This window comes from Tupaia chinensis, unplaced genomic scaffold (genome assembly GCF_000334495.1).
Source record: "Tupaia chinensis unplaced genomic scaffold, TupChi_1.0 Scaffold000442_1, whole genome shotgun sequence".
NCBI classification, from domain to species: domain Eukaryota; kingdom Metazoa; phylum Chordata; class Mammalia; order Scandentia; family Tupaiidae; genus Tupaia; species Tupaia belangeri.
This window is the reverse complement of record NW_006159947.1, coordinates 664,263-677,576: the sequence shown is the minus strand read 5'-3', so window position 1 is coordinate 677,576 and position 13,314 is coordinate 664,263. Positions and strand designations below refer to the sequence as shown.

The following is a 13,314-nucleotide window of genomic DNA, read 5'->3' as shown; positions in this document are numbered from 1 at the left end:
GGATGGGGTGCTCATCCGCGTCGGAGCCTGTCTGGAGGTTGGGCGGGAGGAAGGCTGGAAACTGCGGACTGAGTGGAGCCTTTCACTGGGATGAGGAGCGAAGTGAGGTGGGGAGTTCTGGGCACGAAGGGAGGGCCGTGGGTGCCGCGTCCACAGCAATCGCTCAATCGCTGAAGTCCAGCTGTGTAGAGGAAGGATGTGCACAGGGACGTGGCTCGTGGAGGGGCGGGGCGGGGGCTGCAGTGGGCGTCACAGGGAAGACACTGGGGCACGTTTAAATACCAGCGAGCAGCGTTCATGACCAAAGGATCAGATGCGACTTCAGGGCACAGCCGCGATAGAACTTCTGGAGTGAGGCTACTGAATAGGTAAAATGGAGCAGTTTGTAGGCATGTGGAAGGAAGGCTGTGGATTAGACAAGAACTATTTCCCCCATCGTATCAGGAGAAAAGATGGAGGGGATGGGACACAGAGACAGGTATGCAGGTTTGTTTTTTGTTTTGTTTTGTTTTGTTTTGTTTGAGACGTTTTTGCTATAGGGCGCGTGTACTCGCCAGATAGACAGAGAGACAGAACGCGAGAAATCACCCCCTGGGGGGATAGCCATGCCGCAGTCCCTTCTCCTCCATCCTCCTCTCGGGATCTTGGGCACGCACGCACACTTGTTTGGCGTGAGTTTAAGCCACCGGGTCCGGGACGCAAACTGCAGTCGACTACGCGGGAGTCCAGCGACATAACCATGACGCTAACTGCTGGTCCTGAGACAGGTATGCAGGTTTTCATGGCAGGAAGAAAAGGGATTTCTTGACGGATTTCTTCACTGAGGAACGCTAAAATGTTCTCCTTAGCTTAACTTTGCTGGTCATTTTTGCACGATGCCAGTGGTCCTAGTAATTATTGAAAAACAGTAGGAGTGACTACTTAAGTGATTTTTAAAGTGCTCGTGTCTGCTTTTGGGCATATGTACTTAAAATTGATGAAATCTATTTCTGTTCTTGATAAAAACTATAACACACAATTCACCTTGTAAGATACTAGCTTAGTTTTTTTTCAAATCTGAATTCATTGACCCAGATCTCTGCTCTTTGGGTAGTTCTTGTAGGATTCCAGGGAGTCATTTTGCAAATGACTCCTCCCAGGTAGTAGACAGCACCCTGGTGCTGGAAACACATAATGTACCTTTCAAAGGTGCCCAGCTGTACACCCGGGGGATAGTTTGGGTACGTGAAAGTAGAGGGCTCAAATTTACTTTTTCATTGAGTCATAAAATATGTGAGGCATGATGTATACATGCATATCCTCAGTGTGATGACACGTTATGGAAAACTTCTTTCTTTCAGCGCTAGAAAAAGAATGTCAGTGATTGTTCGCACTCCATCCGGGAAGTTACGACTTTACTGCAAAGGAGCTGTAAGTTTTTATGTTTGTCTATTACAGCTTTGATTTATGATGGTTTATAATATGTATATTAGACATTCTGCTGTGGAAATAGAGCACAGATGTTGGACACGAAGTTGCTGACATCCGCTGTTGTTGGTGTTTTAGAGTGATGGGGCTCAGCCTCTCCCAGTGAGGTGTGTGATTCCTTCTGGGTAAATTTAGTGTTTGAAAAAGTTTGGGCTGGGTTACTTTTGTAATTCAGTTTTTGATATATATTTGACAGCTTTTATAAGCTATGTTAGAAGACAACTAAATACAAAACATGCTTCTAAGTTTGTTTGTTTGCTTTTTGAGAGGTTTTTGCTATAGGGCACATGCGCTCGCCAGACAGAGAGAGACAGAGAGACAGAAAGCGAGAAATCACCCCCCAGGGGGGATGGCCATGCCACAATCCCTTCTCCTCCATTCTCCTCTCGGGATCTTGGGCATGCACACACACGCACCTGGCATGAGTTTAAGCCACCGGGTCCGGGACTCGAACCGCGGTCGACTACGTGGGAGTCCAGCGACATAGCCATTATGCTAAGTGCTGGTCCCAACTTCTAAGTTATTTTATAACGTAGTGATTCCCTGCAGTTTGAATCTAATACTTTAAAGATCATGGAAGTGAAGTAAAAATGAGATCATAATTAGTGCTATAATATCATGTGGTAATTATATTTGTCTTGCATTGTCTTCTTTGCTTTTTTTTTTTTTAGTTTTAGTCATAGGGAGCATGCACTCACCTGAGAGAAACAGAGAGAGACAAAGAGAGGAAAAGTGAGGAATCACCCTCTAGGGGGGATGGCCACACCACAATCCCTTGTCTTTGGCCATACTGCAGTCCCTTCTCCTCCATTCTCCTTTCGGGATTTTGGGGATGCACATGCACATGTCTGGAGTTATTTTTAGCCCCTAGGTCCAGGACTTGAACCGTGGTTGGCTATGTGAGAGTCCAGCACCTTAACTACCAAGCCACCTGCTGGTCCCACATTATTTTCATTTTAATGGAATTTCCAACTGGTCAGCTTTGGTATACTTGCAGGTAATATTGACAGAAATAGTAATACATCATTCTGAGTTTCCTTGGTTAAAATATGTTTATATTCATGGAAAAACAAGAACTATATTGGGTTGTCAGATATGTCATGAGATTGGGACCAGTAGATGTATAATGGTTACATTGCTGGACTCCCATGTAGTCATCCACAGTTCGAGTCCTGGGCCTGGAGGCTTAAAACACACGCTGGGTGCATGTATGTGCATGCCCAACATCCTGAGAGGAGAATGGAGGAGAAGGGACTGCTGCATGGCTATCCCCCTGGGGGGTGATTTCTCATTTTCTGTCTCTCTGGAGAGCCCATGTGTCATTCCCAGCGCCCCAGTACTTACCAGCCCCTTAGTTGTTACTCAGATCAGTTCTTTTTTCTGAATTCCCGTTTCTAGGTACCTGGTTTTATTCACCTCCCAACTGGGAACTTCCCAGTTTTAAATAGAATCAGCAACTTTCTTTATCACATGGAAATTAAAAAACTTAAGAACCCCAAGCCTGTTTTTCAATTCTTCCTGAGAATGTGAAATACCTTGAGTTTTAAAGCATTGAAATGGAGTCTTTGAATACCTTGGGGGTGTTTTTGTTTTTTGTTCTTTAATTGCCAGAGAAAGTATTCTCTAGTCCAGGAGAGGAAGAGAAAGCACCCCAGAGTAGGATGTGTTCCCACCACAATCCTTTCCCTCCCATTCCTCCTTCCTGGCAGGATTTTGGTGCACACACACCCAGTGAGTCAGGTTGCCTGGCTGGAGACTTGAACCACAGCCCCATGTGGGATCCCTCTTCCTGTACCCAGTGCTTAACTCCTGCACTGTGGGGCCGGCCCAGAGGCCTTGGCTTAAAGCATTTAGGTGAAATTATTCCATGATGTCATTTGGATTTAATTTTAGAACTCTTTGTATTCTCATCAGTTCAAACACCTCACATACAGACCTGCCAGTTGAGGCCATTGACAGCAGAAGAGGATCTGAACCCAGACAGTTGCAGAGAAGACTGAGAAGAGAAATCGTTATTAACTAGTCATTAATTGCATGTGCGTGACGAAGGAAAAGATACCCAGAATTATTATCAGATTTCATGCGGCTGCCTGAGTAGACTCAGTGATACCTCTTGCCAAGACAGAAAGTTGGGAGTGCCTTTGGGCCACAGGGCAGAGATATCTGGATTTCACAAGAGGAGAAATCCAAGATGGAGACACAGATTTAGTAGTTAACAATATACCAGAAACTAAAACCCAGGGGCTTAATGAGATCTTGTAAAAGACTACACGTCAGGAGAGGAGGGCTAGCAAATTAAAAGTGAAGAGGGCAGGAAAAGAGATGGAAAATGGAGGGGAGTCTGGAAAGCCCGTCGATTCCTGGGTAGGGTGAGTTAGCCACAGTGACGAGGTCAGCGGAAAACTTAAGTTGTGGAAAGTGATCGATAATGCTCTAATAGAGAGAGCATGGGTGTTCACACTCTGATGTAGCCCCTCTATTTCTAAATTATAGCGATGGTGGCTATAGTACTATAACAAGAAAACAGAAAAAGGAAACTAGGCTCAAAACAAGATAAATACCTTTGTCGACAAAACATTAACAAAACGTCAAAGTGGCTCATTGAATGGAAGTCTTGATCTGGGTGGGGTGGGAATCCTGGGCCCTGGGCTTGGTTGCAATCAGGGAGCAGTGGCTGGAGTTCGGCATCTGTGGAACAGTGGAGGCAAATGACGCCTTCTGCGAAGTGCAGAGGGGCACCAGCCTCAGGCAGTCATGAGAAGGGGCTGAGGAAAGCTCATGCCAGCCTCCGCCAGGGATGACGTAAAGCCATTAGAATGGCAGACATGCAGACAGAGCAGGAGCAAAACTCAGAGACACACAAGGAAACCCCAGGCCAAGGGAGGTCATGGCAACATAATGAGCTGGAACGTGGATTCACTCTGGGCTAAATCACTGTGCAGACTGGCCTGAAAAAGGGTATGCAGAGCTCAGCATGATAAAGAAATCCCAACTACTCCTTTTAGGGTTCTTCCCTTCCCCCCCCCATAGGGCACACGTGCTTCCTGGAGAGGGAGAGAGAGAGAGAGAAAGTAAGTGAGAAAGCATCCCCCTCCCCAGGGCCACACCACAATCCCTTCTCAGTTCTTCTCTCAGGATTTTGGGTATGCACACACACACACACACACACACACACACACATACACGCACACACCCAGGTGTTTTTCAAGCTATCGGATCTGGGGCTGGAATCACAGCCAGTCACGTAGGATCCAGCCACCTACACCACCATACCACTGACTGCCTGAAATACTACTTTTTTTAAAGAATTTATTTAACTTTATTTATTTATTTATTTATGTATTTATTTATTTTCTTGGAGAGGTTTTTGCTATAGGGCACGTGTGCTCGCCAGACAGAGAGATAGAAAGCAAGAAATCACCCCCCAGGGGGGATGGCCATGCCGCAATCCCTTCTCCTCCATTTTCCTCTTGGGATCTTGGGCACCCATGCACATACACACTCGGCGTGAGCTTAAGCCACTGGGTCCGGGACTCCAACCATGGTCGACTACGTGGGAGTCCAGCAACATAGCCATTACGCCAACTGCTGGTCCCTATTTATTTATTTTTAATTTGACCAGAGAGGGACAGAGAGTGAGGAAAAAGTGAGAACGCTGCCAGGTCCAGGACTCAAATTATGGAGGACTCCATGTGGGAGTCCATTGCCCTTAACCACCACGCCACCTGCTGACCCACTGAAATACTATTTTTGTTTTAAAAAATAATAAAATTAGGAGGAAAAGTAGGGGTACATATAGGCAATTTTGAAATAATGCCTTTTTTGTTTTTTTAAATCAGTAAATGGCGTAAACTCAAGATTATGCACAGTGGAGGGGATGAGAAGGGTTCCTGAACTGAAAGGTGGTACCAAGGGGCCCATCTAGAATACAGCACAGAGAACGGTGCCATGTGTGCACGTAAATCCGTGTCTAAACCTCAGATTTCTCCCCTTGGGACACGCTTCCCCAGCTTGTGTGTGTATTTTCTACAGTGGAAATAACTTGCTTTGTTCATTTTTAAATAGAAAACAAGGAAAAGTACATGCTACACGACTTCAATCTGTAATAGTAGCCAACTTAGGAAGGGACATGCATAATAAGTGAAAGTTTAATTTACTCATGAAAACAAGAACCCTACTCCAAAGCACCTACAGCAGAGGAGAAATTAGAAACCTGACAAATGTAGTTAACACGGCCAGCCACGGTGGGGGCAGCTGTAACGTAACACAGCACTCTGCATGCTGACGGCCGTGTGGGAAGGTCCTGGGTTCAAATCCTGAGGTCTCCGAGAGCATGCCAAACATGTCACTGTGTCCCTGTGGTCTTCGCCGATCAATCCTGGAATGAAGACCCTCCTGGGGGTGCTTATCTGGTTTTTCTTTCTTTTCTTTTTTTAATTTTTGCCTAGGTAACATACCTACCCTTGCCAGAGAGAGACAGTGAGAGGGAAAGTGAGAACTCACCACTCAGGGGGGATGACCATGCCGCATCCCTTCTCCATTCTCCCTTCTCCATTCGTCTTGGACCTGGTGGCTTGAAACTCAGGCCGGGCGCGTGTGCGTGCGTGCCCAAGATCCCTAGAGGAGAATGGAGGAGAAGGGATTGCGGCGTGGCCATCCCCCCTGGGGGTGATTTCTCGCTTTCTGTCTCTCTGTCTCTCTCTGTCTTTCTAGCAAGCGCACGCACCCTAGAGCAAAAACCTCTAAAAAAAAAAAAAAAAAAAAAGATATGTATAAAACTGAAAATAAAAAAGAAGTTCATGTTTTAGGGACCTTCAAGCAATTGAAAATTTCAAATTAGATGTCCCTTCAATGAATTGCTGTGCTGTATACAAAAAGAAACTGCCTCTGAAATTCATTATTTTTAACAGTTCCCTGCCATGTCAGAGGCAAAGTATAGAGCCAGAGCATTCTGAATGGCACATGTGAACACAGGAAGGTTTGTACTAAAATACAAGTGGGCTCTGGTCTTTGGCAAATGTCCCTGTCAAAAAGGGGGCTCAGAGTTCACACAGCAGGTAGCCTTACTTCTTATTGAACCTGACAGTGAGATCAGATTGCTTTATGGCAGCTGACTAATTTATAGCAAGATTGTCTGGATCATGTTGGGGTAAGTTGCAGCACTTCAATAGGCAATTATACGAAGCCTCGTTTGTTCCCACTGCCGCCATCTTGCCATCTTAACTGTCAACTCTTGGGTTTCATTATAGTCCTTTATTTGCAAATGCTGCATTATGTGGTGTTCAGTGGTGTTCAGACAGGTGGCTTTTCATGATGACTCAGAATGACATCAAAAGTTATCAAGGCAGCAGGTGGCTGGGTGGTTAAGGCTCTGAATTCCCACATGACCAACCTTGGTTCGAATCCCGGACCTGGTGACTTGAAAACCATGCCAGGCATGTGTGCATGAATGAACAAACTCCCAAGAAGAGAATGGAGGAGAAGGGATTGCAGCATGGCTATCCTCCCTGGGGAGTGATTTCTCACTTCCCTGCTCTGTCTCTCTGCATCTCTTCCGCAAGCACACGCACCATGATGGCAAAAACCTATTTAAAAAAAGTTTTATTCATCTTATACATTTTGAATGCCTACCATGTGCAAGGCTCTTTAGGGAAGGGCAGTGTTTCAACTTCACTATAAAGATGAATAGGAAAACAACTTTTTGAATGAATGTTCACTGAAGATGAATTATGAACCCTGAATTTGACCTTTGAAGGCTGCCTAGACTCTTTAACTAGCGGCTCTGTTGGAACATGAGGTAACTGAATCCATGCAAGGTTGTCCATCAATACTAATTCAGCTTTCTCAGTCGATCCTGGACACACACATGCTTGAGTTCCTGTGAAGAAGCTTTCTCTGGTTCCTAAAAATGTGCCAGATACCTGCTGTGGCCCTGTGCACAGGGAGAGTTATGCCGGCTGAGAAAATGTCTGTATATCTCTATTTTTCACACACAAGCATAGCCAACGGTAACTGACATTTAAAAACATTCCATTCTCTCAATGGCCTCCATGCTGTGAAGAAGGTAGAAAATTAGTATCTTCAACTCCAAGCTTTGAATTGAATCTTCTGGACCTGATTTCTCCTCATTTTGTTTTCACAGTTTTCATTTTTAAAAAGACTATCGTAGTGTTAACATGGCCTATACTCCTATCATGGAAACTGTCGTGTCCTTCTGAAAAAAGAGTTCATAAGGTCTACCTTTCCTTTTCAGGAAGGAGCCATGAGGGGGAATGATCATCTCCTTTTGCCTTTCCCCCCGCCCCTATTCCACCACTGAAAAAGGAAAAGAAATTCATAATTGGGGCCTGGAATATCCCATCTGTTCTGAGGTCACTAAGTTCTGTTTCTCTCAAGGGTTCTAAATCATATTCCATTAGTCTGCTTTCCGATCTCAGGCCTGAGACTAGAGACTCCAAAATGGGTAATACCACTGAGAAAATAATTGCAGGTAAATGATTTATTTTTTCCTGGTCTAATAAAACCGTGAAGGCTGCATACTAAAATTCTTAGAGCATTAAACCAGCGTCAGAGACTAACCAAAGGAATAATAGCCAGTGTCTAAAGGAGCAGACGCTAGAGAAACATAAAGGGTGTCTGAAGTTAACGCTGGAAAGGACTTTAAAGATAACCTGGCAGTTTAATTTTACAGAGTGAAACTAAAGCTACACTGTCAGGATCATTCAGCCACCTACGGCAATTGCTCCCGGGTCCACCTCGCGGTGCCCACGGACCTCACGGGTGGGGCTAGTACTGTACTTTTGAGGTTCATTCTCCTGTGAGCACTGGCCCCACAAAGATGCTCTAACTCTAGAAGGTTCTGTGGCCAAATAGGGCAGGCACGTGCCATAGAACCCCTTACATACACATTGGGCACACTGGTGTTTATTGGCCAAAGAATTAACACAAGGCAAACTAGCTTTGGTCAACCTAGCATTTCCAGCTTCCATGGGTGTGGACTGACTTCATTTTTTTCCTTTTTTTTTTGAGAGGTTTTTGCTATAAGGTATGTGCGCTAGCCAGAGAGAAAGAAACAGAGACAGAAAGCAAGAAATCACCCCCCAGGGGGATGGCCACACCGCAATCCCTTCTCCTCCGTTCTCCTCTCGGGATCCTGGGCACGCATGCACATGTGCCTGGCATGAGTTTAAGCCACTGGGTCAGGGACTTGAACCGTGGTCGACTACATGGGAGTCCAGTGACATAACCATTACGCTATCTGCTGGTCCCAGGTGTGGACTGACTTCTTGACAGCACCCATGAACACTTGCGTGTTCTTGTAGCCCGCCACAGGTAAGTGAGGTATTGAGAGGCTGTAAGATTTTGAACATCTTGGAGAAAGCAGAGATTCCTTCAGTAAGAAGGTGAAAATACAGGGCTAGAATCTTATTGTTTAATGTCATTAAGGGAAACAGTGCCCTTAGGTAAAAATATCTGATATTTTGAAACTAATGCTGGGGCCAGCCACGTGGTGTGGTTAAGCCCTTGTGCGTAGGGAGCTGGGTCCCACATGACCAACTATGGTTTGAGAACGGAGGAGAAGGGATTGCAGTGTGGCCATCCCCCCTGGGGGGTGATGTCTCACTTTCTGTCTCTCTGTCTGTCTCTGTCTGTCTGGCGAGCGCACACGCCCTATAGCGAAAACCTCTTAAAATAAATAAATAAAAATAAAAACGAATGATAAAAGTAGTTGTGTTTAGTTGCCAACATCAACTCTATTAAACTCAGACTCCTTAATTGTGTCATCCCTTCTTTTTGTTTTCCAGGACACTGTCATTTATGATCGACTGGCAGAGACTTCGAAATACAAAGAAATTACCCTTAAACATTTAGAACAGTTTGCTACAGAAGGTTAGTGTCATAGAGCATGGCTGAAAGACAGGAAATCTTATACTTCTGATATCTCACAGGATCACTGTTAGTTTTACTTAGAGATTCCGAAACTAAGATATTTATTCCTGTTGATAATTTAGATTTTACGCCATGCTGTTCTCATCCAGTGTTTTTTTTTTCTTATGTTCTTAAAACTATCAATTAAAATTAGTAAAGATTTTGTTTCCGCATTTTGGGTGGTACAGCCTATAAATCTGTATAGAATTTTAACTGTTTACAGTTTGAACACTTTACCTTATATCTCAAACAGTTCAGTAGGGAAGCAAAACAGGAGGCGAAGAACTAAGGTATTGTCTTCTGAATAGAAACAAGAAGAAATAAATAAATCTATACAGCTATTCAAATAGTTCTTCAATTTATTTACAACCTAAGACTTTTTGTGAAGCCCCTGCCTCTTGCCAGGCTCTGTGTGAGGCCTGAGAGCCATGGTAAACAACTTGGCCTTCTCTCCCTGTCCATCCTGAAATATATGAGTGTGAGGCAGAATAACAGGACTTTGTCTAGGGAGATGATCTATTGTAGATGAGATGAAAAGAAGTGAAAGCTGTAAAACACTAGGGTTGGTTCCTACAAGGATCTGTCGTCTTATCTTTCACCTTGACCACGGTGGTCATGATTGGATCTAAACCTCCCACCTCCGTTCTCATCCCTGTGTGTTTTAAGCTGGACATGTTGCCAGCGTCTCCAAACCTGACCTTCGATCAGATCCTTTTCCCAGGCTGAGAAAAGATAGGAATGTTCTTCAGCACACCAGGCAAAACCAGAAATACTAGGCTTTGAAATGGAAAGACACAAAGAGGCTTCCCCACTTCTCCTCTGACGTACAAGAGCTTGGGAGTGCCCATGTGTATGGCATCCAGACACCTCACAGCCCAGCTCAGAGGGGCCTGGGAAGTGCAGCCTACCTGGGGTATGGAAAGGGTCTCTCTCTGAGGAAGACAGGGGCCATCTTTCTCCTCTCTGGTCATGATGTTGAAGATATTCTGGCTCTTCTCTTTGAACCAAACCCGACCTCTGCCCCATTCCCTCTGGCCCTGCTTCAGGGCTACCCTGGAGTAAGCTTCCTCTCCACATTTTCAAAAGAGAAAAAACGTGTCCCAGTATGGCCCCCAAAGGTGTAAGTTTCATTCGGTGACAGGTAATAGCCAGCCCTGAGCATCTCTGGGAGGGTGGATCCCTCTTCTTCCTTCTGACACATTTGCCCTGTAGTCACTCGTGTGACTTGAGCTTACCAGGCCTAGCATTTGGGCCTAGTCGTGCTAAGAGTTACATGACCTGTGAGAGCATTGTTTTTCTCGAACCTTCATGACTGCTTCTTCGCATGGCTGACAAGTGCTTTTGCCTCTCCTGTCTTCTAATTCATCCATTATTTTTTTTCCAGCTGAGGACAAAGAGAATTATGAAGTTGACAGGCACTAAGCACTGGGGCTAGCTAGCTAGTGATTGATTGATTGATTGGTTGGTTGGTTGTCCCTGTTCTCTCAACTAAGACACATTTTTCAACTGCAAACTTAAAACAGTGATAAACACAGTAATACATCCCAGTAAGAGGAAGGTGGCTTCCCCAGTAGACCTCATTGGGGTCTCTTTTTTCTCTTCCTTCATAAACATCTATGAAGCCACTGTTAGGAGTCAGCCACTCTGCCTGGTCATGGAGTGAGTTGCAGATTTGAAGAGCTCCAGGATCCTGCCCAATTTAAGCTTTCATTTTATAAGAAGATCTACGAGAAAACCCTGAAAGATTGTCTTTCACACTGTAGGAGTGCTTGGGATCTGGGTAAGGGGAGGATGCTTCTGAGAGAAGATCGTAAGAGCTAAGACTCGAAGTAGATGCAGCACGAGCAGTAGAAGGGCATTAGGGGAGGTGGACTGAAGAAAAAGTGACCAGCACACACAGTGGCCCTGGCATGTAGGGAGTGAACGACTGAAACGACATTGAAGGCAGTTGATGAAACGTATTAAGTCATCCTTTGCGATTTAGGTGTCTTCCTGGGTCCTGGGAAACAATTAGAAGATTTCAAGGAATGGGTAAGAGTTTAGAAAGTCATGCTAGGGCCAGCAGGTAGCATAGGGATTACAGCACCAGATCCTATATGGCTACCTCCACAGTTCGAGTCCTGGACCAGGTGGCTTGAACATCACAGCAGGCATGTGTGCAGGCATGCTCAAAATCATGGCAGGAGACTGGAGGAGAAGGCGTGCTGTGGCCATCCCCTCGGGGAGGTGATTTCTCACTTTACCCCTCTCCCTCCCTATCTCTTTCTCTGTCTCTGTCTGTTTCAGGCGAGCACACATGCCCTATAGCAAAAACAAAAACATTTTCCACTCTGGTTTTATCTTAATTGAGTTGAACCTCAATCTGTTGTTCAAATCGAATCAGTCTCCTCAAAATGAGACTTTGTTGACTAACAGTGGAAACCTCGGGCTTCTGGATAAAATCTTTGGGGACGTGTGCTACCTTTTCAGGGCTAAGAACTCTGTGTTTCGCCGTGGCGGAGATTTCCGAGAGCGACTTCGAGGAGTGGCGAATCGTCTACCAGCGAGCGTCCACGTCCGTGCAGAACAGGCTGCTCAAGCTCGAAGAGAGTTACGAGTTAATTGAAAAGGTAAGTGGACAACTTTGTTGCTGGTAAAGAAAGTTTGGTTTCCTTGGGAACCAGCAGTTAGCGTAATGGCTATGTCGCTGGACTCCCACGTAGTCGACCGCGGTTCACGTCCCGGACCCGTTGGCTTAGAACTCACGCCGGGCGCGTGTGCGTGTGTGCCTAAGATCCCGAGAGGAGAATGGAGGAGAAGGGATTGCAGTGTGGCCATCACCTCTGGGGGGTGATTTCTCGCTGTCTGTCTCTATGCCTCTCTCTGTCTGTCTGGCAAGCGCACACGCCCTATAGCAAAAACCTCTCCAAAAAAAAAGAAAGTTTGGTTTCCAGAAAGCGTTGACCTAGAGTCAAGGATGCAATAGGGCCAAAAATCAGAACATCTTGACACATGACTTCCTGCCGGGTCTCTTCCAGTTGTCTGAGCACCTGCAGATCCAAATAAGGGTTCAACTCTTACTGACAGCCTTTGAGATTAGCGATTACTGGTGTAGATCTTTGCTCTTTTCATAGAAAGATCAGGATTTGGCCAGTCGAGCAAGCTCCTTCCAGTCATTTCTCATACTCTGCATCTCTGAGGATATGAGTGTGCCACATATGTACGCACACACGCACACACACACACTCATTACCTGCACAGACGGATCTCGTTAGAGCTAAGAAATGGGCATGATCTGTAATATAAAATAATTACACAGCTTTGGGAGCCCGTGGCTAAAATAAATGATGTCTACATGAATGACTCGGTGTTTCCCACTGGCTAGTCATTGTGCTAAATTTAAATACCTCTATCACTGCTGTCACAGCCAACTCTAAATATCCTTGTTTTATAGTTAAACCAAGGCCATTCAACCAGAGTGATGGACTCGCTATGACTGATGTTGTATAAGTAGCCAGAAACCCGGCTTCTTTATTTTTTTAATTATTTTTTCTTTTTTGGGAGAGGTTTTTTGCTATAGGGCATGTACGCTCACCAGAGAGACAGAAAGAGACAGAGAGATAGAAAGCGAGAAATCACCCCCAGGGGGGATGGCCACACCGCAATCCCTTGTCCATTCTCCTCTCGGGATCTTGGGCACGCACACACACAGTCCCGGCGTGAGTTTAAGCCACCAGGTCTGGGACTCAAACCGCGGTCGACTACATGGGAGTCCAGCAACATAGCCATTATGCCAGCTGCTGGTGCCATATTTCTTATATTTTATATGGGCAAGCTGTCTAGGTGTCTGTCTGTACCCAACACCCCACACTGAGCCAGGGGTGCTGTGTTTAACCTCAGCGGTGTGGCAGAGGTGGTTTTGCGTCATTTCTGACATCG

The 13,314-nt window shown here is 45.5% G+C and overlaps 1 protein-coding gene across 4 annotated transcripts in view; it reads left to right on the top strand.

The window, feature by feature from the left end:
• The window catches only part of ATP8A1 (ATPase phospholipid transporting 8A1), a 281,662-nt gene that overhangs the window by 140,847 nt on the left and 127,501 nt on the right, over window positions 1–13,314 (top strand). For all 4 annotated transcript variants that reach the window (XM_014590421.2, XM_014590424.2, XM_014590422.2 and 1 more), the window contains 3 exons: window positions 1,341–1,410; window positions 9,273–9,357; window positions 11,866–12,005. In XM_014590421.2, coding sequence (XP_014445907.1) covers window positions 1,341–1,410; window positions 9,273–9,357; window positions 11,866–12,005 — 295 coding nt within the window. The remainder of the gene's footprint in view (window positions 1–1,340; window positions 1,411–9,272; window positions 9,358–11,865; window positions 12,006–13,314) is intronic.